Here is a 26,253-nt window from a genome sequence, read left to right on the forward strand (position 1 = left end):
AAAGTTATAAACCATTGCACTACGAACGTCTAGTCTGGTCTAGTACACCGATAGTGCTACTTGTTCATAGATACCACATAATTGAATTAAGTCGTATACTGAACAAAAGTCGTACACCGAGCAAAATTTGTTTCGTCCAAACAGGACATATTCTAAAGCAGACACATACTGAGGTACCACTGTACAAGAAAATCTTAAATTAATTAATCCAGTCATTAATGTGCATTACATGAAGTCATGCTAATTCAATATAATAAACAATAGGAATAATTACAGTTATTCATCAATATACCTAAATTTTTTTATATAAATATAAGTTATATTAGGATATAGCCATTAAAATTAATAATAAATAATTGTGTAAATACCTATTTCATGCATAAATATATTTTATTTAAATATTTAAAAAAGTAGTAGCTAAATAATGTTTGAATAGTGCTAACCTTTTTTCATTTCCTCATACAATTTGGCATCATCCATAAATTATGCAACACTATTTTTTATACTTTTCAATTACCACCACCTGTAACACTCCATAAAGCTGTCTCATATTCCCACCCCCAAAATTACATAACACAATCCTTGATCAACCCTTAACTGTACTATGGAATAATAAACAACACATCATGTTGCTCTTTGGCAAGAAGTTACAATAACTAAATCCCTATACAGTTAAACACCACCAGTCAATCTAAAGACCCAAGTATTACATAACATTTTTGAAAATACTCTCACTCTCTTGTAATGCATCATAATAACTACTTGTATATCCACCCAAACTGTGTTATATAATTTATGGACAGATCCTTGTGATAGGTGGGATTGCCTTATCAAGATTTCTCCATACTTCTGCATTTCTTTCCATGTGAGGATCTGCATCAAACCAAATTTCTTGGCATGTGTGATCAAAATCAAGTTCAAACTTTATGGTTAATCTTTTAGTTGTAAATTCTCTTCTTGTTTGCAATCCTATAATGCACATATCACTCACAGTGACACTAGTGCCCTCTCAGATTCCATAGTTTATACTTTTTCCCTCTCAAATTATAAAAAAATTCAGCTATTGTAAAAAATTTACATTAACTGATTATTACATATATTGAAAGTCATGTTAAGCAAGGTTTGCCTGTATAAGTGCAAATTCTAAAATAATTATTAGCATTAAAATATATCCTATTATACAGAACATCAGTAGTAGTTTGGCCAAATGCTTTTGTGATATGCAACTCATAGTAGGAAATTGCAGAATAAAGATTACTAAAGTCGTCATAATAGATATATTTAGTTTGAAATACATTGTGCAATCAAAAAGAACCAAACTCCTCTGCTGTTCAATAATAGTGTGAAGTAGTCTTCAAGCCACTAAGGATTGCTGCTTTACACATTTGAGCATCAATCTGCCACAGTGGTATTGAGTCTAAGACTAGAATACAGTAGAGCGTCAATTATCTGAATCAATTGGGGACTGGGGTTGTTCGGAAAATCGATATTTCGGATAACCGATTATGTACGAAAAAATATATTAACCTATCCCATGTTGAAATTTTTCTCTGTTGCGTGTTGCTTTGCGTTGAATTTTCGTCGATGTTAAGCCTAATGAAGACTATTGTATCGTTAAAAAAAATTTTTTTTTTTATTTTGTACGAACAAAATAAATATATTGAAAAATATAAAAACAATAAAAAATTATACTTCAGAAGTTAATTTAGTATCAAAAACGTAAAATATTTGAGTAGCCCAAAACATAGCCAAAGATTGCAGCGCCACAGCACTGGCAAAAATTTAAATTTGCCAACTGGAATTCTTTCGGATAATTGACGTTTCGGATAATCGACGTTCTACTGTACTTATTAATATGATTGGACTGCAATTTGAAAAAATTATAGACCTATAAATTCCCACTGTTGTCCATCTGTCCTGAGAATGGAGTTAGATACATGAAAGTCAAGACCAGATATAGAAAGCTTAGGGGCAGGAGACATTGATTAACTATATAAGAACTTCCAATGCAAACTGGAAGTCACATCACCTCAATTCAAAACTTTTCTCCTGAAAGCAGTTAGATATTCTTGAATAGCTGATAGGAATCCATTGCTAACAGAAAAGTATGATGTAGAGGGGCAAGACACTACAGTACCAATTTGAGGTGGAAAGCATATATTTTAAATTAAATAAATTAAAAAAATGGTTAATTTTGTAAAGTCATGCTGTGATTTGAGTACATACTAAAAAACTGAACAAAGAACAAATGTTAAATTTTGCATTAAAATCTTGGAAAATCTGTCACAGAGACACTTAAATTACTTTGAAGGTCTGTGGCAACTAAGCCATGGATAGGACCACAATCTAAAGCAAAAGGCAGCAAGGTAAGTCAGGAGTGTAACAAAGAGCATGCTGACCATTTTTTCAGTCACAAGAAAATTGTAAACCCAGTAATTTGCTTCCAGTCAGACAGTAAATTTAGTTTTACTCTGGCATTTTAAGACAATTGCATAAGGATGTTTGTCATAAAAGATGAACTTTAGTGCAACTAAACATGCTCCATCAATATGATGCTCCCATACACTCAGCATTCAATCCATGAACATTTTTAGCAAAAAATGGCATGAGTTTACCCCATCTCCTTACTTGCTGAATATAGTTCTCTAAATTATTTGTTTTTGAAATTGACAAAGCAAGAGGTGGCATTTTAATATGGGCAAGGAAATCCAACCAAGATCACAATAGATTATTTGGAATTTGAAATAATGACTTCCAAAGTGCTCGAGGTTTGGCAGAAGTCATGGGATTACTGTTTAAATGCAGGGGAGGACTACCTTAAAGGGGATAGTAGTCAGATGTAGATTAGTCAAATATCAAAATCTTTACACCCACCAGTGTCAGAGTGAATAAAACCACTAAACACTGGTAGCTAGTCGTGGATTTGCTCCTCACCAATGAGGTGGCCACATGGCATTTTCTTCATGTTAGTAACACCTAAATAGGGGCCAGTTTTCCTTAAAAGACATCAGCAGATTGCTCACATGTTGCCATAACCAAATAAAATCAATCAAAATCTTTTTAGACCAAATCTGTTTCTTTTTGATCACACCCCATAACCTATTTAGTAAAAACAACCAAACCTTCTTAACAAGGACACAAGTAGTGCAAATTAATTTTATTATAAGTAATTTACCAATTCTTCAATAGATGGAATCTGCCAGAATATTTTTTTCTTTTTAAATGAAATTCCATTTTAAACAAATTAACAATACTATCCACAGAAAAATTTCTTTCTTAGTACAAACAAAAGTTTTTCTTTGAATTTTCTCAAAAAGGTAAAAATTTTATAAACTAAGTCTTTAATACATGTTTGCCTTGCACTGTTTAAAAGGACATCAGTATGGAATAAAGGGAGAGATTAATTTGGCTTTAGTAATCTATTGAACATTAACTAAATGACAAATTTCCATCTTTGTTCTCTTAAAGTCAAACTTCACCCACAAAAGAAAAGAAAAAAAAAAAGCAATCAAGCAACTGATTTTGTAGTTGTGGAAAAAAATTATAAATAGCATTTACTTTTTACACAATGTTGGAAACTGTTTTATCACTTTCAAAACTTAAGACTTTTTACTTTACTGGTGTTAAACATCGGGCTACTTTGCAGATTTTGCTAATTTTAAAGTTTATAGTTTTTCTTAAAGATTATCTGACAATGTTAGTTGCAACATCTACTGTGCATAAAATAATTTCACTGTCTATTGCAATGCTTATCTCTTGTACAAAATGAATCATAAATTTTAATTATTTTTCCAAATAAAAACAGTTTAAAATTTAAAATAAACAGAATGATGACAAATTAAAAAACAATACAGAAATGGCAATAAAATATGAGAGTAAAAATTATTTTAAATCAATAGTTAAAGAAATGAGAAAAATTAAAACTTCCTACCTGCCAGCCTAACAACCAATTTGAGCCTATCTGAAAAGGAATGTAAATGGCAAAACAGGAAAAAACAATTAGTGATTAAACATTTAAGCTGTTTGGGCTAATGGTATCAGAATTTGATAAAACCAAAATATATGCATTTTCTAATTTTTACTATAATTTTTTAATGAAAATGATAATAATTTGCACTACAAATCATTAACAGAATCTTTTGATTATTGTGACTAAGCTTATTCATAATGTTCAAGTGCATTTAAAACAAAGAAAATAGTGAATTTGAGATCATCAAAAATATGTAAATACGTAAATCGAGTATTAAAAATTACATTCAAACTATTTTACTCTAATTAATAAATTATGATAGTATTTTGTTAAATGCAGTTGGAATTCCAAATAAAAAAAATCTCTAGACATATCATATACATACATTCACTGACAACTGTAAAATTGATATTAGCTTTTATAAAATTTTCAGATTTCTGAATTAAAGTGTAATTATTAATAATGTAACCCAAATCCTATAGTTTCAGTTTGGCTTCATATAATATGAAGAGGGGAAAAGGATGAAAAATTATGTAAAAATTTTGAAGAAAAACTAACATTTTTATATTACAAAAATTGTATTTACCTTCAACTGATGTGTATTAAAAAATTTTAGAGCACTAGTTCCTCGAGTACTGCCAGTGCCTGCACCTGGAAGATCATGAACCTTAACAGCAAACTGTTCCAACTGACTGATACATGCATTTAATTTAGCCACTAGCATTGACAGAGGAGTCGTATCTAAATGTTCTGGTTCACAAGTGGATAATTTAAATAACTAATAAAAAAATTAAAAGTATTAATATTTATTTAATACAATTACATAACTCATGACTTTTAACTTAACTTACTGGACTTCCCATAAATACATGCAGAAAAATCCTAAGTCTATCATCTTTTACACTGCTACCAAATCCACTGCCATTAGCTGTAGTCAAAAAATGTAACAATTTCTTCACTAGTCCACTGTGTATAACTTCAAATGATGATATGTCACTTTCAACCACTACAGCTCTGATTTCTTCTAATGCTTTCAATCCACCATCAGTCTATGAAGTAAAAAATGTTATTTTATATAAATTTTGTAGTTGTGTGTAAGAAGAAAAGAGTAAAAATGTAACTGCATTTTTAAAAATGATTTTAAGTTACAATATATGCAGAAATGTCAAAGTATAAAAAAAAACAAAAAAATTTATTTCTATTATTCTATTAGCTTCAATTTTAGAATATTTTAGGCCATTTCACTTTGAACAAAATTTTTAAAGTAACATAATGTCAATAAAATAGAATAAACTTTTAAACATTTACCATAGTTTCTAGCTGGCCAAGTGCTGTAGTTAATCTATTAAGTACATTCATAGCAGGATGGGCATTTCCTTGATGTTCAATATTGAAATAATTATCTTCAAATTTTTGAGCTGTGAAAAAATAAAGTATTAAAAATTTTATATTAATTAAAAATTCTTTAATATGAATTGTATTTATTTAACTTATAACATAGTTATAAATTAATTTTCTTTAAATTAGAAGTTTCTAAAAATGACATACCCTGTTCTCTAATCCAATTCCTAATTTTTTCTTTATTGCCAGATGAACTACTACAACTTGGAGTTTTCTGAAGTATTGTCGAATCTTGTGAAGGAGATCTTCCAGATACAGGAGAATTACTACCCCATCTTCCCCAACGTGCAGGATTTAAATTTGCAAGTAATGATGTAGTTTTAGCTGCAGTTGTACTGAATTTCCCACGACTGGAATTATTTGGAACTGAACAACTGCTTGGGACAGAATTTAAAACTGGACTTGTAGTTCCAATAGTGTGGCAGGTACTTGGAGAAGAAGCTGAGAGTGCCAACACAGAAGTTCCCAAAACTGGGTTAATATGATTATCCAATAAACCCCTGGCAGATCCTCTTATGCCTATTGTACAACCAAACGAATCTCTCCCACCTTCTTCAGTTCTTACTTTTCGGCTAGTTGCATTACCTCTTTTGGGCGTTCTTTTTCGTTTTAAAACATCACTTAATCTCCTATTAAAATTAGCAAAATTTTTTAAAAAAATTTAACATTGTTTAGTACATCAATTTAAAAGAACTTACATTTGTCCTACTATTGAGCTGTGATCATCATCACCAGATGATGATGCTGCAGTTGTATTTCCAACAATGTTGTTCCCAGAAGCAGAAGTAACAGAAGTAGATGATCCCCACAATGCTGTTCCCGCAAAATGAATTGAATTATCACTAACTAAGTCACTATTAGAAAGAAGCAAAGAATTTGTATTCAAGGAGCGTTTACTATCACATGGAGAAATGTTGGTTGAAAGAAGAGTTGGCAGTGAAGAAAAACTTGGAGGAGAATTGTCAACCACACTAACTTCTTTTAATGATGTGTCTGTTGAATCAAGTCTTGCTAACCATTTTATTTGATGCATTACTCCTGTATATTTTTAAATTTTAATATCACTTATTTAAGAAACCAAATATTTAAAGAAAACGTTACTTACCTTCTCTTCGAAAATAAATACCAAAAATATCTGGAAGTTTTTGCATCAAAATGTCAGCCATTTGTAGTGCTGCCACTACAACACGCAAATCTTGAGATGAAAGCATTGCTGCTACATGACTAAAATTAAATAATTTTGTCTTAAAATGAGTAAATAAGTGAAAATCTTTAAACATAAGTTATTTACAATTTACTGTAAATAATTTGTAATTTATAAGTTAACAAATAATTTATAAGTTAAATACAGCAATAGAGATTGATTTAATCATCAATCTTAACTAGTTTAATTAATAATTAACATAATGTATAAGAATGCTATTGTATATTTTAAGGAAGCAATACCTAAATAAAAATTTACAATTTATTTTCATGTCAGTCATAATAAATATTGAAATTTTGACAAATTAAACAAACAACTATAGTACAGTGGAACCTCGGTATACGACCTTAATCCGTTCCTGATTGTTGGACTTATACCGAATAGGACATATACTGAATCAATCTTTCCCATAAGAAGTAATGTAAAAATGATTAATTCGTTCTCATGTAAAAAAAAAAATGGCTGGCTTTAAACACCTCGCTTTCCTGGCTAGTTCCTGCTTGATTTTTCATGAGATCAGCATGTATTTTTGTAGCTTTCTCGCAAATAATTGCTTCTGATACGGTGTCTCTAGCACACTGTTTTTCAGTTATCCAAAGCAAAAGCAATTTCTCAACATGATTTAATGTCTTCGATCTCTGTTTAGAAATTGATTTAACCCCTTTCGCAACGTTAGCAGATTTAATAATGTCTTTATTTTTCACGATTGTCAATATCGTCGTTCTCAAAATAAGGTATGCAACAGTTAAATCTCAAACACGCATGCCACCTTCATATTTCTCAACAATTTCTTTTTTCAGTTCCATTGTAATTCTAGTAATTTTTTTTAGTTTTCTGTTACTTTTCATTTGCCTTCTTGCAATTCATAATAAAATTTTACTTACAAATTAAAATGAGAAGAAATCTAACAAAGTTATAAACTGTGGCACCGCGAATGTCTAGTCTGGTCTAGTACACCGACAGTTGTTCATAGATGGCGCGTATAATTAAGTCGTATACCGAACAAAATTTGTTTTGTCCAAACAGGACATATTCCGAATTTGACGTATTCTAAAGCAGACGTAGACCGAGGTTCCACTGTATAATGTAAATTTGTGAAAAATAAAATAATTTATTTTAACATGAAAAAAATATAGCAATATATATCATCTATATCAAACTTAACATTAACCTGTCCTACATTGTTCCTGAAAACACATGTTGACCTCGACCTGCTTGCAATCCCAAATATTTTCATGTTTACATTGGAACATTTTTGATACTAGATGTTGCTATACGCCACAATTTTTATATTAACACAAACTTTTAGAATATAATTTTTTTTGGTTCTATATTATTCAATATATTTTCATGTTTACATTGGAACATTTTTGATACTAGATGTTGCTATACGCCACAATTTTTATATTAACACAAACTTTTAGTATATAATTTTTTTTGGTTCTATATCTGTAAAATGCCTTTAAAACTATTGGGCTGGGCCTCAAAAATGTTTCAAACTGCACTGTACTAACGCAATGATACCGAGAAGGAGGATACCGCACCTCCTGTCAAGGTCCTGTCAATTACGTGTCTGCGTGCGTAGAAGCATGTCGCGACGTGAATCTCCCCATCCAATTCTTACACGATGACACACATTTCGTGTGTTTTCCGTGAGCAGTTCTGTTCGAACAGTTGGAGTAGGAAACTGNAGCAGATTTAATAATGTCTTTATTTTTCACGATTGTCAATATCGTCGTTCTCAAAATAAGGTATGCAACAGTTAAATCTCAAACACGCATGCCACCTTCATATTTCTCAACAATTTCTTTTTTCAGTTCCATTGTAATTCTAGTAATTTTTTTTAGTTTTCTGTTACTTTTCATTTGCCTTCTTGCAATTCATAATAAAATTTTACTTACAAATTAAAATGAGAAGAAATCTAACAAAGTTATAAACTGTGGCACCGCGAATGTCTAGTCTGGTCTAGTACACCGACAGTTGTTCATAGATGGCGCGTATAATTAAGTCGTATACCGAACAAAATTTGTTTTGTCCAAACAGGACATATTCCGAATTTGACGTATTCTAAAGCAGACGTAGACCGAGGTTCCACTGTATAATGTAAATTTGTGAAAAATAAAATAATTTATTTTAACATGAAAAAAATATAGCAATATATATCATCTATATCAAACTTAACATTAACCTGTCCTACATTGTTCCTGAAAACACATGTTGACCTCGACCTGCTTGCAATCCCAAATATTTTCATGTTTACATTGGAACATTTTTGATACTAGATGTTGCTATACGCCACAATTTTTATATTAACACAAACTTTTAGAATATAATTTTTTTTGGTTCTATATTATTCAATATATTTATTTTGTTTGTGAAACATAAAAAAATAATATTTTACAATACAGTAAACACGATTATTATTAAAAAAAAATTTAGGCTTAACATCAACGAAAATTCAACATGGCATCACAGGCAACAAATAAAAATTTCATCATCAAATATGTTAAAACTGCATTTTACATACATTTTATATAAATTCAATAAACCAATCAAACAGTTTTGTCAGTTTATTGAAAGCTAATATAATAATCTTATTACTTCATTTAATATAAAACAGAAATCATTTAGTGTAGATCAAAATTGACATCCAAGGAGTCTTAATTATGCAAGTAAATTTGTGAGTCAAAGTATTGTAATTTTGCATGTGCAGCATATTGATCATGTAAGATTCTCAACTTCTGAATTTGTAGATAAAAATGAAAATTGGACAAACTGCAAAATAAATGCATATATTGCTAAGAACAAATTAAAAGAAAACTATTAATACTTTTTAATAAGAAATTAATTAATTAAGCATCAGTTACATTGGGTACTCTTTGCAATCAGTGATGAATGAGTTCTATCAAAGAGCAAAAGTAGATCAGACCAAGCCCACATTATATAGTATCAACTGATATTTGAAAACATTTTGCAACTTTTAAAACATTGCCTTAGGCAAAATTATAAATGCAAGATAATTCCTAATAATGTAATATCAATAGAATATATTTTCATAATATTTTAATTTTTTTGAACCCTTCACAATTATCCTTTATAACCTGAGAGCAGGAGTTCATGAAGTAATCAAAAAAAGAAAAAAGTGCAAAAAATAAATTATTGTCACTTAAATGGTACCATTTATCATCTTCCAATTTTCATTTTAATACTTTTCATTATATAACAAAATAGTTAATTTTTTTATTACATTTTTTTCCAGTTTATTAATATAAAATTCAAGAAATTTATATTTTTGTAACAGTTATTCTTAATTATTATTCATTAATAAATCATATAACTGTTTTTCCCCCACCTTGGGAAGTCAATAGTTGTTACAGTTGTAGCTTAATAACAGGATTAATTATGTTATATAATAAAACATCTTGTTTTAAATCTTAATAATTTAGCAATTCTAAGATGATTTTTCTTCCTAAATTAATAATTTTAACTAACTAAATTTTCATTCTGCAAAATGTGAGATAATCTTTAATAAATAACATGTCCTATAAATGTGGAGGAACAACTTGTTACATGTTGCTGTTACAACAACTTTAATATTAAAGTAATAATATCAACTGATAACCCTGAATTAATAGAAAAAGTTTTTAATATGCCAAAATATATTAGATCACTTAGAAATAATTGAAATGAAATAGATGTCATATTAAATATATGTATAAAGTCAAAGTTAAAATTATAATAGAAACAAAAACTAGTTTTTATTGGAAATTTTTTGCAATCAATTCTGACTTGCAACAATAAAAACACTCAAGTTGAATAACATTTAGGTACCAAATGCAAGTAAGCGTGAGCCCTACATTCTGGATTCTTCTGGTATTACATGCTAAGAAATGTTGAAAATTCATTATGTCCCTTTATGTGCCAAGTGTGTGCATGATTGTTCAATTAAATGGAATGTTGTCAAATAATTTGTTTATGAAAGATATGGAAATGTCAGTGACAAAACTGCATATTACTATCTGAGACACAATTTTAAACAATTTTGAGGATAATTCTTTTATGATTCTTGATCTGTTGCTTTCACTCCCTGCACAAAATCATGATTGTGAATCAATCATAAAATTGAACAACAACTAGGAGTCTTAGAAAACTTGTAAAAAATTAAATTCAAATTTTTAAAATTTTGAATTGCATGTTAACAGAAAAATTAAACAGAATTCCAATGCAACAAGCTGTTTGGTTCTACCTACTTCTGTTTTCAATTATTTTTGAAAAAGGATTTTCTCACAGAAAAAACATTTTTAATGCCATCTGCTGAGATTGTGTGTGTGACAATGCCGAAGGGTCCCCCTAGGCTTCGGCATTACAGGACTGAAGGGTTGACATTGCGTCGGCGAAGACTGCAACGACAAATTTATCAGACTGACACCACTGTCTTCTGAGTAGAACAGAGACTGTTACGTTCACCTTTAGGCGCAAGCAGTAGCGTCTGTGCGCAGTTGGACTCGGGATGAGACCGCTTGAGGAAGTGCACCCAACACAATTCTAACAATAACAACCTTTGTTTATTAAACTAGTTCTACAAAATGGTATTTACCTTAAAGCTTCTTTGTGAAAACCGAATTGGGGAGAGAGAGCTTACATAACATCGCGGGTCATTATAAATACCTGAAGCACTATGTACGGATTTCCAGATGTCTGTGGAGTCGTTGGGGAGCCTTGGATGGCAGTTAAAGTCTATCAAAAGTTGAGATCCGTTAGTTCTTTGTAGGTGTTCCTGGAGAAACACTGGATATTCAGGAGGAGTGCGCGGTGACGAGCGATGATGATAAATCCTTTCGGCAGGCACACAGGGAATATTCTCGCGGACTCTCAATCCCTCTTACTGTTTCTTAGGTCTCCTCTCTATTGCCAAGTCACGTTGTTTTCCACCAATAGTGAATTTTTTGTAGTAGTTCCCAATGACACATTATGACTTCCCTGGGAAAGGAAATGACTCCCAGAAGAGAAATGCACTCATCCTCCGGTAATAAAATGGAAAAAGTTTTTTTTTCTGATTTTTAAATAAATTTCCTTTTCAAAATGAAAAATGAATTTTCTTTCGAAAAATTCCCGAATAAAATTGTGGGTTTTTCCCCTTTCCAAGTCTGATCTCTCACGTGCATAACCAGAAGTTACAATCAGCCTTAATAGAAAATCAAAGCTGAAGAAAACAAAATGGTTTATGCAATAATGACTATACAACAGTATCAGAATATATAAATTTAAGTACCATTTTCTTTTTTTAAAGATGTTTATTAACATCATTCTTTCAAATTACAAAAATTTGTTCATACTATTAATCTTTTAACTAATATCTGTAATATATAAGTATATATTAAATGTAAAATTTCAGATTATAAAAATACACAGGATATCACAAAAGTGAAGTTAGACCACAGAAAGGCAATCATAGATGGTCCTTTTAGTATTTCAATTATTATTTTCAAGTATGCAGAGTTATTTATTTCAATTCATCTTTTTATTTGCACTGAACTATAACTTTGTTGTGTGTGTATTATTCTTTTTTTTAAACTTATATTTGTCTTTATTTACAATTAATCATTAATAATTTATAACTAAAAATAAAGTTTCTTATATGGGGGGAAAAAAATGTTATTCAATAAAATGTAAACATAAAAGACATCAAAACATGTATTTTAATTTTATAAAGCATCACACACTATTTTCAGATTTGCTACTATACTGGAAATAGATTATCAGGAAAAACATACCTTGAAACAGCATGATTTTTCAGAACATTTTTTAATAATTCTGGAGGAGCATAATATACCATTCTAAGTAATGCTCTAAGACATTTGTGCCTTACTGCTGGACCAGCCTAATAAAATTAATATTAATAATTTAATATTTTAAACTTATCAAAATAAATGAAAAATTTTTCTTTAACTCATACTTTAATACATATCATTAATAAAACTTACATTAGTAATAAAAAAAAATAAAAAAATAAATATACACACATACACTCACACTTTGGTTTTACTACATAATTTTTAAAATTTATGCTTATTTTTTCAAATATTTTTATTCCCACATTTAGTCATAATAAATAATTTAGAATTTTTAATACGAGTTAGATTTTAATTAATCTATTAGAAATATGAATGGAGATATAAACTTACTGAACTGCTATAAACTTCATACAACACTGCAAATAATGATTTAATACAAGAAGCAGCTAAATTAGTATTTCCTTGTAAACAATCCACACGGGAATCAGTAGCAGCAACACTGAGAGAAGAACCTAGACAAATTTGATTATTAAACATTTGGTTTTTGAAAGAAGTATGTAGTAGTGATTATCAGCACACAAACACTTAAGAGCAAACCTGATGATGTACTTGAGCAATTATTCACTCGACGCTGAACAGGTCGAGTAGTACCCGTATCTTCGTTGATTTGTTGCATGGAATTGAAGTCAATAGTGTATGTTCGCCCCATAGTTGATAAGCTGATTTCATCTTCTCCAGTTTGATGAGCAGCCTGTAATAATTTAAGTTAAAAAGAGTTTAAATTACATTTATTTAAACTTGTTAAATAGTAAAAAAGTTAACTTTAAAGAGATACTTCATTTATATAGAAAGTGACTAAGGAAATACTTTATTGTCTTAACCCTCTCCCCGCGGGGAGAAATAATGAAAAATCCCTCCTTAGTGTACATCCTCATGACGTACCTTAACTGCGTACCAAATTTCAACTTTCAACTCCTAACCATTTGGGCTCTGCACTTATTATCATCAATTATATCACAAGATATGAAACATTGTGATTCCAGTGCCTTGTATGCCTAAAGATTTTCTTTTAAAATATTTCATTACATTCAGAATTTACTACTGCTTGAAGTTTTTTAATAACAAAAACAAAGATGGAAAATAAAGAAAAAATTTTTTAATGTATTTAATATAAATGAATTGTTATAATGAAACTTTTGTATAAATAAAATGTGTGTATATGTTTATATTTATAAACTATCAAGATAAAAAGGATTCTTCAATTAAAATAAGCTGGAAACTGATGGTAAACAAAAAATTACTTTAAAATTACTATGAATTGCTAAAAAAATTTTTAAATGCAGTTAATATGCAAAGTATTAATGATATTAAAATATAAAGCCAATATAGCAGTGAAACAATTTATAAATAATAAAGTTCTATAGCAAAGTGTAAACCTATATATATTTATGTGATATAAACTTAGGTTACCTGACACTTTTTGAAAGTAAATGATGATAATAAAAATATTAAAAAAGAAAAGAAAGGGAAAAGAATACACAAGAAAATAAAGTTGTCATAGATAACTATAAAATAAAATAACTTAAAAATTAAAATTCAAACCAAATCATATTGGTTTAGCTGTAATGAACAGATCAATATAATTTCAAATTAGAAGAAATTTTTAAGAATTTTGAAATTAATTTTAGAAGAACTGTCAAATATAGAAAAATTTTTATTATTTAGAGTGAAAAATATTCCATTGCTTAGCACCACCCAAATATTAGTTATTATAAGAAAATATTTGGATATTTTCTTCCAATCACTAAATATATTATATCTTACTTTTCTTTGTTTATAAAAAAATTTCTGCACAAACATTTTTGCATAAAAACATTACTGATAAATACTTACTTCAATAATTTTGTTGTCAATACTTGTATATGGATGCCAAAGACCTCTGTCATCTCTCCATTGCCACATAACCGCATCTAGATGATTATTGCTGGGTTTCATTAAAAGTGAATCAACACTAAATACACCATCAGATGGAAGGCGAGGCATCAATTCACTAAAATATTTAAAATATGAATCGTTAATTACAGTAAATATCACATGTTAATAAAATTGTATGTTGATGTGTTCAAGGCAAAATGATGCAAGCAATATTTTATCCATATTTAAGTTATTGCTCTACCCAGACAGCATATTTACCTTTAAGAATGATTATGGCAACTTCAAGAAAATTGACATCACAGAATTTTAACACAATTTTCTTAAGTGTCACTACATAATATACAATATAGTTAAAACTTATAACAATCTTCAGATATGTACTGGCTAGTTTACATAGCATATGATATGGTATTTCATTGTTTCACTGAAGAAAATGAGTATATTTAATAGAGGTAAGTGATCTAATTCAACAATAGTATAATATACAAATTTTTTCATTATTTTGTTGCTAGAGTACACATAAATTATTTTGTTATTTGAGTACACATAAATTATTTTGTTGCTGGAAAAGTACACATAAATTACCTTATGTGTACTTTTCCAGCAAATTTGCTGGAAAAGTACACATAAGGTAATTTATTTCTAGTTACTGTCTAATTCCAGCTTATGTCAGTGTTGATTATTTTGTTGCATGAATGTCAACTGTAACTTAAAATGTCAAAGTTATGTCACTTATATCAAAACACAATTATGAAAATTAGATTTGGCATAAGTACCATTCCATTACTATTGTAAACTTCCATATCTCTTTCCAGAAATTCAGCTGTTAAGACAATAATATGTTAATGAACTCATATTGTTTAAAAAAATCATCTATAATTATCATCATCTTTTTTTCAGTGTTTACAAATTATCACTTATGCAAAGGCATCAAATGAAAAAAAATTTAAATCTGCAAAAGAACAGCTTATACCAATCAGATCATCATGACTTATTTTCATCCCATACAAAACAATTATGAAGAAACTGTTCAATACTGCAACTACAAATTACTTCTTTTAGGAACTCTTAATGATTTCATTTTTTCACAATATTCTCATCAGGACAACACTGACTCAAAATTTTTTAAATCCATCCCTTAACTTTGAAGTGAAGATGCTTCAGGCTTTGCAATTGCTTTAGGTTTATAGAGCCTAAAGCAATTGCATAATGGCAGCCCAATGTCTGGCCTACTCTGTGAGTTGGTTGTAAGAGAAATGGAATGCATCACATTTATCAACTTTAATAAGGACATAATCTTATACAAAAGATATGATGATGATGTGTTTATCATATGGAAGAACGACAAAAATACACCAATTCTTGAAGCGAATGAATTCCAACCAACATGATTTAAAACTGAACCTAGAACAGATTAGTAACAATGAATTACACTTTTTGGACATTGACATTGCATTTCAGAATGGATCACTGTACACAAAAGTGTATATCAAACCTAAGCATGACCTGATATATATATACTATTGACATCTAATGATCCTATTGCATATAAACTCTCAGCCTTTAGGGCCCTAATCAGAAGAGTATTTCAGTATTGCTCTAACATGACGGAAAGCATGTGAAGTGGTGAAACGACCTCAAAACGGCAGTGCTTCCCCCTCCACAGCACGCGATGCATCACAGTCCCCACTCAACGTAATGAATTCTTTGAGCCTTTAACTATCGAGTGGTGTAATTAAATTTTGGATGTAGACAATAGATATGTAGCTGCAATGCCAAACTGTATCCTCCAATTTTGTCGTCATCAGTTTTCTGAATTGCCTCCCACTATGGAAGCAAATTTAAAGACATATTCACATCAAAAACAGTCTATGGCCAGATTGTTTTTTCTATTCATTTCACACTATATTTCACAATTCTCTACATTATGAGCTGAAACTTACAAAGGAAAAGTTCTTGCAATGGTGATTATGTAATGATCACTTCTTACATTTCCCCCCTCTCAGTTCAAGTTGTAAACATCTCTCAGCCCAAAGTAGCTTAGAATGTAATGATCCTTTTTGTGTATGCCTACATCCAGCAATTTAATGTAATTGAACATTCAGTAGAAACTTCTTTTCACGTATTTATTCCACATCCTTTAATGCAGTTTCTACTGTATGAGAGAGAGAGAGAAAGAGAGAAATTTCTTTCAGAAAGCAAACTATTCATTTGCATCAACACCATATTTTTAGAAAATAAACATTGTGCATGGTTCCCACATTTTATAGAAAGTTTGATTAGTTTATTCAATAGATAAACATTTAATTTTTTATTAAATAAAATTATTAAACAAATTCCACAGTTTATGAAAATATTGTATCAAACCTTCCCATTCAAATTAAACAGTTTGATGAATTCAAGTTAAACACACAAATCCCTATGCTGACGGCTGAGCAGTCAAGGTGGCAGCCTACTGCTCTGGGGACCTGGGATCTAATCTGGACAGGTCAAGGAATCCCCAGGAATTTTTTGGGGGGTGGTCCATTGAAATATGTCGGGCCCTGTCCCTCACCACCTGGTTGCACCATTGTGGCCTGGCCGAACCCATAGTGGGCCTGCTATAAGAGGCCCTCTTAGTGCCCACAGGGCAGAAAGAGTATTAAAAAAAAAAATCCCTATTCTAATGACTGGGAATAAATGCAACTTTAAGTTATGATGGTACAAGTTAATATGGTTCCACTGTAATAATTAATAACAATTAATAAGTCTTAAATATTACAAGCAGGACCTTTATATGTCAGTCAAAATTAGAATTTCACTAATTGTATTCTGATTTACTTAGGTTGTCAGTTATTAGCATAATGAGGCCCAAAGCAATTAAAATAGACTACCACATTCTAAACAGTTCATTTTAAATGAAAATGACTTACCCAATAAGAGAAGTAATTTCAAATAATTCTTGTGGACTTCTTGGAGTAAGCTAAAATAAACAATGTGTGTTTTAGTAAAGGTTTCAAAAATATGAAGCATTTCAAATCAAAATATATTTCAGAATTCAAGAAACTGAATCCAGATTAATCATAAATAAAAAAGAAAATATCAAAAAATTTAAATATAAACTCAAAGAAAATTAAAAGTAATTTTTAAAATTTTGAAAAAACTAATTTAAATATGCTGCAAAATCTTGTCAACTCTATTTAAGATAGGGATTACAAGGTTGTTTTGAAAAATGGTGATTTCATTTGCTATTAAATGCTACTGGCCTTATATTTTTGCAATACAATTATTTTTGAATAAAAAAACTTATCTTTTCATTTTTGATTGTAAATATAATAGATAATTCTTTTACACCTACATTTATTTTTGTTCCCACTTTTTTCTTTAAATGTAATAAAAATTTATTATTACAAAAAATTGAGGCAGCTTTATATTTATGCAATGCATACAATGCAACTTATATATATTTGAAAAGATAAATTTATTAAAATTCTATTTTAGGCTTTCATAATACAATTCAACAAATACTATATTATTATTACTTAAAAATACAGTTTAACCTGCTTATAACGTCATCCATGGGACCGGCAATTTTTTGACGTTATAACCGAGTGTCGTTATCTGCGGGGTCATAATTTCAGTCCCATAAAAGTATCAAGTCTGTTTAAGAATCTATTATAAAATTCATCTAATTTAATATCGTATGTATAAAAGTGCAAACTAAATATTTAAATCAACTTTATTTACATTATTATGTCTAAATTTACAACGATGTAATTAAAAATTTCAAAAATTATTTTTTATAAAAAATTTTTATTTGTCAAGTTTCGATAATAGCGGCACTTTCGGTTTTGAGAATAATGTCGAATCAAAAGGCAACAAAAAGTTAAATTAAGCAAGAAATGAGAAAATTATCATCCAGGTGTTATTAACGCCTGGATGATAATTTTCTCGTTTCTTGCTTATCTATCAATAGACATGAAGTCCAATATCTTTCACTTTTAGGTTAAATTAATGTATATCAATTAAAAAGAAACAATAAAAATATTCACTTAAAAAAAGTCAGTTATTTTAGATTGTAGGCATTTTTCACCTAAAAATTGTTTATCAATGTCATTTTCTAAGTCGTAGATTTTGTTCATTATTTCCGATGAAGTTTTACGAGACCTGTAGAATTTGCTAAACCAAAGTCTCTGCATACATCTGCCTTTTTTCTTCCACTTTCAACTGCTTTAATTATTTCTACTTTGCAATCTAATGTTAACGCTTTCCTTTTTAAGCTAGCCATTTTACCTGATTTGATGCTAAACTACAACACGAGTATGAGAGCTATGCAGACTAACCCACTGTCACGTCGTTTAAAGGGGTGGCGCATCTCACCCCAATGAATCAGGTGGTGACAGTACCACCCACAATCGTTCTAGGAAGCGGACTCTGACCCTAGGACTGAACACGTAGTATTTTCTTTGATAAATAAAATTTATAATGTAATTTTGTAAATTTAAAAGTGCTTCAAATATGACGTTAAAACAGGGTTTTATGTCGTTATAAGTGGGTTTTTTAACATTATCTAGTATAGTAAAATCATGGGACCGATAAAAATTTGACGTTATATTAGGGTTGTCGTTACATCCGATGTCGTTATAATCGGGTTAAACTGTATTAGATTCTATATGTTGTTTTCAAATATATAATACCATCATTTAACAAAGTCATATAAGAGATTTTAAACTACTGTAAAATTAAATGTTATGGGAAATCTAAAGCTAAACAATTACAAAGATTTATGTTTAAAATTTCCTTATCTTGGGTCTACAAGGTATGACAAAGTGGACTGAACATTCCCATATCTGATATGTAAAATGCACGCAGTAAGTTTGCTATGATCTATGTAACCTAAGAGTAGATTGCTATGTCTAAAAATACATCCTAACATGATGTGTTCCTGCTCTTAACAAATGCACAAGCATAGACAGGTTACAGATAAGGATATGTCAGTGAATAAAAATGAAGCAAAGAGCTAATGCCAAATTCTGTTAAAAACTGGTTAAAATGAAAAATGCACAGAATGTTGTATTACAGAAATGATGCAGTAAAGCAGAAGTGCATGTATGATACTTTCATAGTAGAAGCATTCAAACCAGAAATCAGAGGATGAGCCCTCAAGGTGAATACTGTAGCTCTTGACAGCTAAACACCCCAATGCCCAATGTGTGTGACAGCTGATAATAAATGATCATTTACTGACTATTAAGTTACTTTTAAAAACTGCACCATTAACTAAGAAATGCTTTAAATCATCCTGTACAAAGACTTGTGGAATCAATACTACATATTGATTCCATAAAAGACGAAGAGCAAGAAATTAGTTTCTGCTTCATAGCAATGCCCTGCCCATTCTGTAGTTATTGTACATAAATGCTTGAGTTAGTTTTATGTTGTCATTTTGGACCACTCTTTCCCTATTCTTACTCCTGCAGATTTTAAAAATTAGGAAAGGGTGGTCCAAAATGACAACACAAAACTAACTCAAGCATTTATGTATAACAACTACAGAATGGGCAGTACATTGCTATGAAGCAGAAACTAATTTGTTGCACTTCATTTTTTATGGAATCAATACATAGCATTGATTCCATAAGTCTTTGTGCAGGATGATATAAAGTATTTCTTAGTTAAGGTGCAGTTTTTAAAATTACTGCTGATTTTTATCCACTATAATGGAGGAGAGATTAAAAAGGACTTGATTTGCAGACTTGGGCATTGAGAGAACTATGTCAAAACTCTTAAGGCAATTTCCAAAGATTACTTTTCAGAGTTTCTGCAAGCTACATATTTGTAAGAGGATCAGAAGTGCGTTCTCTCTGGAGGAGACTATTTTGAAAAACAATAAAAGTCATTTGTATGTTAGTTAATTTTGTAACATTCACCAAACTTTGTCATCATCCTTCTTATTTTAACATTATTAATATTTAAATTTGTTTTAAATCAAGATAAACAGGGATGTTTGACTGACAATTAGCAAATTTATAGGAAAGAAAATTCTCAAATACCTTATTGCTTAGAGAAAAGTATCAATAAAAAAACCTTAGTGTCACTATATCTTGACAATGTTCAAAAAATTGAGAAACCTAGTAGAACCTACTAGAAGTTCAAAATTATAATTTTATAAAAACTGGCTATTTTTTTGCCTATTGGAGAAATAAAACTAGTAGAATGGAACCACAATGCAAGCAATCTCATTAGAATCCTAGAACACCTTTTGTATATTGTGTATAAATATAAATCTAAAATTTATACATTTAAAATGCATATAACAATTCTCACAAATTATTATTTTTTTTTAGAATAGACATGCATAAATACATTTAAAAAATCTCAAAACTTATATATAACATTTGATATATTTGAAATTGTATAAATCAGATCTAAAGTGAAAAAATTACTGCAAATACACAATAGTTATGTAAAATGATATTTTCAACATAAAACAGTACATACAAGATACTAGTTTCAGTTAAAAAAAAAATAGTTTTTGATACACTATTATTTTATATACAGTGGAATCTGTTTATTATGATCATTTTGGGACTTTCAACTTTTGATAATAACTGGCTGATAACATAAAACAGAAAATAAATTTTCATTATTGAACTCAATTTATTATGAATAATTGTAATATGAATGTATACAATTTATATGTATCATAAACTGTACAGCATTACACATTTATATATGCTACATTTGTCATAAGTAACAGTCTGTAATTCAACAGATCACAATATTAAATTACAGAAATTGCAACAGGAATGTTCATCCCCAAAGATATGCTTCAAGATCTGTAGTATACATTTTTTAAGAATTCTTGTCATGCATGCCCTTTACAGTATGTAAAAAGACAAAAGATATGCTTCAGTTAAAAGTATTTTCAAAGATCCATTTAGTACAACTTTGCTAAGAATTCTTATCACTTGTTCAAGTGTATTATCACAATTGATAACAATAGCCAGGCTTGATTATAATAGGTAGATTTTTTTTTAACTTATATAATATGTTTCAGGATTTACTGATTACAATAGCAATAGCCAATTGACAACACTGATATCAATTGGCTATTATTATTCATCCAATAACTGATTCCACTGTATTACAAAATTTATTTAAAGAAAAAATTTAATGCTTACAAATAAGAATTTTACTTTTCCAAAAAATTTTATGCAGTTACCTCAATATCATCTGATGAAGGTCCAGAACTTCCCATTAATAAATATCTTAAAGTTTCTGCTATATCTGTAAAATTTACAAAAATAAATATTATGAACTATTAGAATTTATTATATTGAATATTAAAAAAATACTTTATTTGACAAATTAAACTTTATAACTCATGCGTAAATGTTGAGCATTTCTTGCCATATATTGATCTTATAATAAATCTTGCCATATATTGATCAATCTGGTAAACATCATTAAAACCAATGACAAAATATTAGAGAACTATGATCTTTATCAAGACAATATAAATCCAAATGATCCAAATGAATCCAAAATCCAAATGAAATCATTTAAAGTTTAAAGTTTTTGAATTATCATAAACAAAACATACTAAACATAACTGATTAAAGAGGAAATTGTTAAAATAAACAAAAAACCTCACTGTTTTCAATCCATGAGTATTTTATATTGTTAGATAGTAGACAAAATGCAGAAATTGATGATATAATCATTGTTTTTGATGCAGTGCCCATTCTTTTACAATTTTAGAAAAAACAGCAACATCTGTGAGATGTCATGAGAGTAAACTCATTTGGTGATGGAACACAAGCAACAAAAAGATAACAATTATTAAAATATGATATTAAAGAAACAATGAAAAATGCAAGAAGGAAAACTGTTTCAACTCTTCACTCAACTTGCACTTTTCTTTTTCCACAGAGTTAATATGATATAAACCCACATATGTAATATATTAATAAATCAAACAACAAAAATTTTTATTTATCTCATTATTATACTAAGACTAGAATACTGCAAATACCAGCTTCATACAACTAAAATGTATCCCATTGAAACGTACAGTTTTCTTCCATTTATAGTGAAACAAACACTAACTTCTCCTAGGACTTAACTAGTGTAACAAAGGCATTCAATATTAGCATTCTTAAAATAATTTTAAATAAGAAAAAAATAATAAAATAATTATAAATGGATACATAATCATGTAAAATGGAACACTATTTGTTATATTCATTTATAAATAATCCAAATATTTATTTGGAATCTAAATAAATACAATACTTTTATTTTATATCCATCAGTTATTTTTCTATTCCTGTACCACTAATTTGAGAAATTCTTATAAACTGATTAAAACTTTAAAGTTACATATACATATAAATTTGAATATACTTTTTTAAAAATAAAAACACGATGTTTATTAAAATTAATATTTTCATAAATTTTTGTAACTGAATTAACTTACTTTGTTTCAATAGCATTACAGCTAATTCAGGACATGAACCACACATTACAGCCAACATTCTAATTACTGTGACAAAGGTTCCAGAACTTATCAACGGTGGAGTAACTACCAACTAGAATAAAAAAAACTTTATTAATATTATATGTACTCAATTTTAATTAAATGACCAATGGTATTTATTTTTTTAAATTTAAAAATTAGAAGAACTACGTTGTTGTCTTTCCACCATATTCAATCATGATTGGACACAACAGAAAGACAATGACTTTAGTTCTTCAAAATTTTAAATTATATGTACTCTTTCATTAATATCTTAAGTACAAAATAATAATTTATAGTTCTTTTTAAATTATGTACACAATTTCTTCATGCTGAATGATGAACCATTACATAGTTTCATTACAGATTTAGCTGTAAACAAGATGATGTTAATAAAAATGCTTGCATACACACAGAACAATTAATTTATATGAATAGATCACATAACTGATCAAGATGTTTACTTGTATGTATGAAATCAGTCAATTCTTAAATAAAATTTTTTTCACATTAAATCATTTACATGAAAGTCTGAAATTATGTAGTTCATATACTGGTTTTTTAAAATAGAAAATGCATAATTCCATGAACAATGCAATACTGTGCAATACTGCAGTATTTATTTACTCATGCATACATCACGTAAATAAATACAGTATTGGCAGCTGAAATTTGTTTTAATGTATTAGTGTCTACTGTAAAATGGAAAGATGTTAGACAGACAGAGTAAACATTTAAGAATATTCTCTTGAAGTCAATACAGTACTAGTATGTTGAAGTACTAGGACAGGAGTCAAACTTTTTTCAGAGGGCCAGATAACTGAGAAAATGACAAGTGCGGGCCACATAACCATTTTGTTTAATACAATATAATGAATACACAAAAAATAAAGGTAACTAATATATTTATTTACCAATTCACAAACACAATCATTGTAGCAAGTTCATAATTGCTTTTCTTTGAAACTTCTTTGTAAAAAGTTGCTGAATGTTTTATTTCACTGATTTTCCTAAAAATTATATTACTATCAGATGCAAAAATCAAATTGGACCAATTTTGGCATTTTTACTTATTTTAATTTTTCTACACACAGTAAAACCTGTATATGGCAACCACACGTAATGCCTTTCAAAAAGTGGTCTTTTAGACAGGTGGTCATTCAATATAGGTAGTGCTGTAATACTGTATTTCCATATGTATTCTGTGCACTTTTTAGCTATTTCTACAAAGCAAAACTTGAGGTGAGCAAAAATAAGCAAATTTTTTCAACGATAGAGCTATATTGGTATTGTATTTTATTCTTATTGAATAACTTGATTAACAGGAATCGTCATGATTTTATAAGACAGATTTAATACCAATATTTTAAAGATTAATACATTATTCCCATTTTCTCAATTATAATGCACACTTTCTTTTCTCCAACTTAATTAATTCAACTTGGCTCTATTTGCTCTTCATTTACATGTATTACGTCATTGATATATAGAAGTGCAACATATCTCTCCACCACTTTGGTTTTCATTAGTTTAACCTTATTTTAACTTAAAATACTGCATTTTTTAAAAATATGTAATATTTTCTTAAGTACAAGAAGAAAAATTATTAATTAATAATAAAATGATTTTATTATTTCTTATTATTACATCAATGACAATCCTGAAATCGAAAAAGGAAGGTTGCCTGTAGAACTGATTTTTGCATTAATGCGTTTATTGTTTTTTGAATATTTTGCATGTGAAAATTAATTGGATATTTTTTTTAAATATCACGAAAACAAGGTAGGTTAATACAGAAACTGTATCGCACATGTACCGTATATAAACTTTTGTTTCCAACCAAAAATCGATGGTCTGCAGTCATGTTACACAGGTGGTCGTTTAATACAGGTAACTTATACGAAGGCTATGTGTAAATTATTCCATGCTAGAAACTTTTGTCCATTTTGACAGGTGCCTGTCGAATGTAGGTGGTTGCCTAAGCGGTTTTTACTATAGTAAGTTCATCTACAATCTATGATATTTCCATATAAATAATATTTTAGCTCATTTGTGGCATAGTGCAGCAGTGGGCCAGATAAACTGACCTTGCAGACTGGATCTAGCCCACAGGCTGTAGTTTGGTGACCCCTGTACTAGAATAATTAGAGCATTGAGTTGTCAAGGAGTTGAATAGTATTGAAATATACACTTATCCTATCAAAAATGATTGGGCAACTATGGAAGTATCAAAAATATGCAAGAACTTTAATTACAAAAGCCCCAATTTACCAAAGTTCTGCATTATCTAAGGCAAATCTATAAGTGAATATACTACTTTTCTTATACTTTAATAGGTAAAAAAAATTCATATTAGACATCATGCATACACTTCCAGCAAAATAATACTTACTGGAATCACAAAAACAAATACTTTTGGCCTTTTTCAGGGGCTTGTATCAGGTATGGTAATAAGTAAGTCTTATTAGTGTAAAAATGAAATCATTAGATACATTTATGGAAAGTTAAAAAAAAATTGCATAGGAAAATTTTGGTCTCTAACCACAGTAAAAAAAAAAGTAAACAATACTTGTATAATAGAGAGATAAATAATACACAAGTAATTTTTGGTTACTTTCATAGAGACTTTTTCTTACAGCACATACAAGTTTTTGCTGCAAATTATACTTAATTTTTCATGTAAGTGGAATAAAGTTAACTCTAGGTAAATCACAGCCACATATTAAAATCAACATTCCACTAATGTTTATATCCTACAATGTTAAAAATGTTATATCCTACAATGTTATCCTTAGTTTGTAAATTTAAACTTTTCGTGTGTTTTTAATAAAAGTAAATTTTATGAGAAGCATTTTTTTTAATTCCAAGACAAAATAAGCTTTTTCTTCTTTTCAGAATGCTAAGATCATCTCATATTCAAGAACCCTGAAGATTTGCAGGTCATAAATTGTGATATACTGCATAATATTGAAATTATTCAGGTACTTATTAAACAAATTTCTACAGAGCAGTAGTATATGCATAGAAGATGGAAACTCATCTTTGCACTGATTGTGGATGTACTGACTGTCACTTGCACTAGATATGACAAACTCCACTCAATGCTCTTTCTTCCTCCTTTCCAACATTACTAATTAATATTATAACATGCTTTCGTCTGCTTTAAAAAGAAAATGATGATCTCTGTAGTGTAGTGTGCACTTATTATTACAAAATAAAGTTATTATACACAAAAGAAAATACCCTCCACTTCTGTACCATTTGCATAACTTGCTATTTTGGGTCATTATAGCAAATGAAGTGAATGCATTACACATTTCAATCATATATAATATGAAATCATTATTGTGTTTATAATTTCTAGCTACATGCAGCAGAGAATAAAAATCTTCATTTGGCAAAATAAATTCAGTTTGGTGAAAGAATTGGCAAAAATTAAGAAAATTTC

General features: G+C 29.1%; 1 protein-coding gene across 1 annotated transcript in view; it reads right to left on the reverse strand.

Annotated features, from left to right (window-relative positions):
• The window catches only part of LOC111630013 (E3 ubiquitin-protein ligase TRIP12-like), a 189,689-nt gene that overhangs the window by 50,273 nt on the left and 113,163 nt on the right, over positions 1-26,253 (reverse strand). Inside the window, exons 12-24 of the mRNA XM_023374005.1 lie at positions 22,767-22,878; positions 21,510-21,574; positions 17,218-17,267; positions 14,264-14,420; positions 12,968-13,121; positions 12,761-12,882; positions 12,350-12,456; positions 6,477-6,595; positions 6,070-6,409; positions 5,519-6,000; positions 5,279-5,388; positions 4,822-5,019; positions 4,557-4,748 (exon numbers count right to left, since the gene is read on the reverse strand). Coding sequence (XP_023229773.1) covers positions 4,557-4,748; positions 4,822-5,019; positions 5,279-5,388; positions 5,519-6,000; positions 6,070-6,409; positions 6,477-6,595; positions 12,350-12,456; positions 12,761-12,882; positions 12,968-13,121; positions 14,264-14,420; positions 17,218-17,267; positions 21,510-21,574; positions 22,767-22,878 — 2,208 coding nt within the window. The remainder of the gene's footprint in view (positions 1-4,556; positions 4,749-4,821; positions 5,020-5,278; positions 5,389-5,518; positions 6,001-6,069; positions 6,410-6,476; positions 6,596-12,349; positions 12,457-12,760; positions 12,883-12,967; positions 13,122-14,263; positions 14,421-17,217; positions 17,268-21,509; positions 21,575-22,766; positions 22,879-26,253) is intronic.

The sequence above is a fragment of the Centruroides sculpturatus genome, unplaced genomic scaffold (genome assembly GCF_000671375.1).
Source record: "Centruroides sculpturatus isolate CEXI.00-Female unplaced genomic scaffold, Cexi_2.0 scaffold415, whole genome shotgun sequence".
NCBI lineage: Eukaryota > Metazoa > Arthropoda > Arachnida > Scorpiones > Buthidae > Centruroides > Centruroides sculpturatus.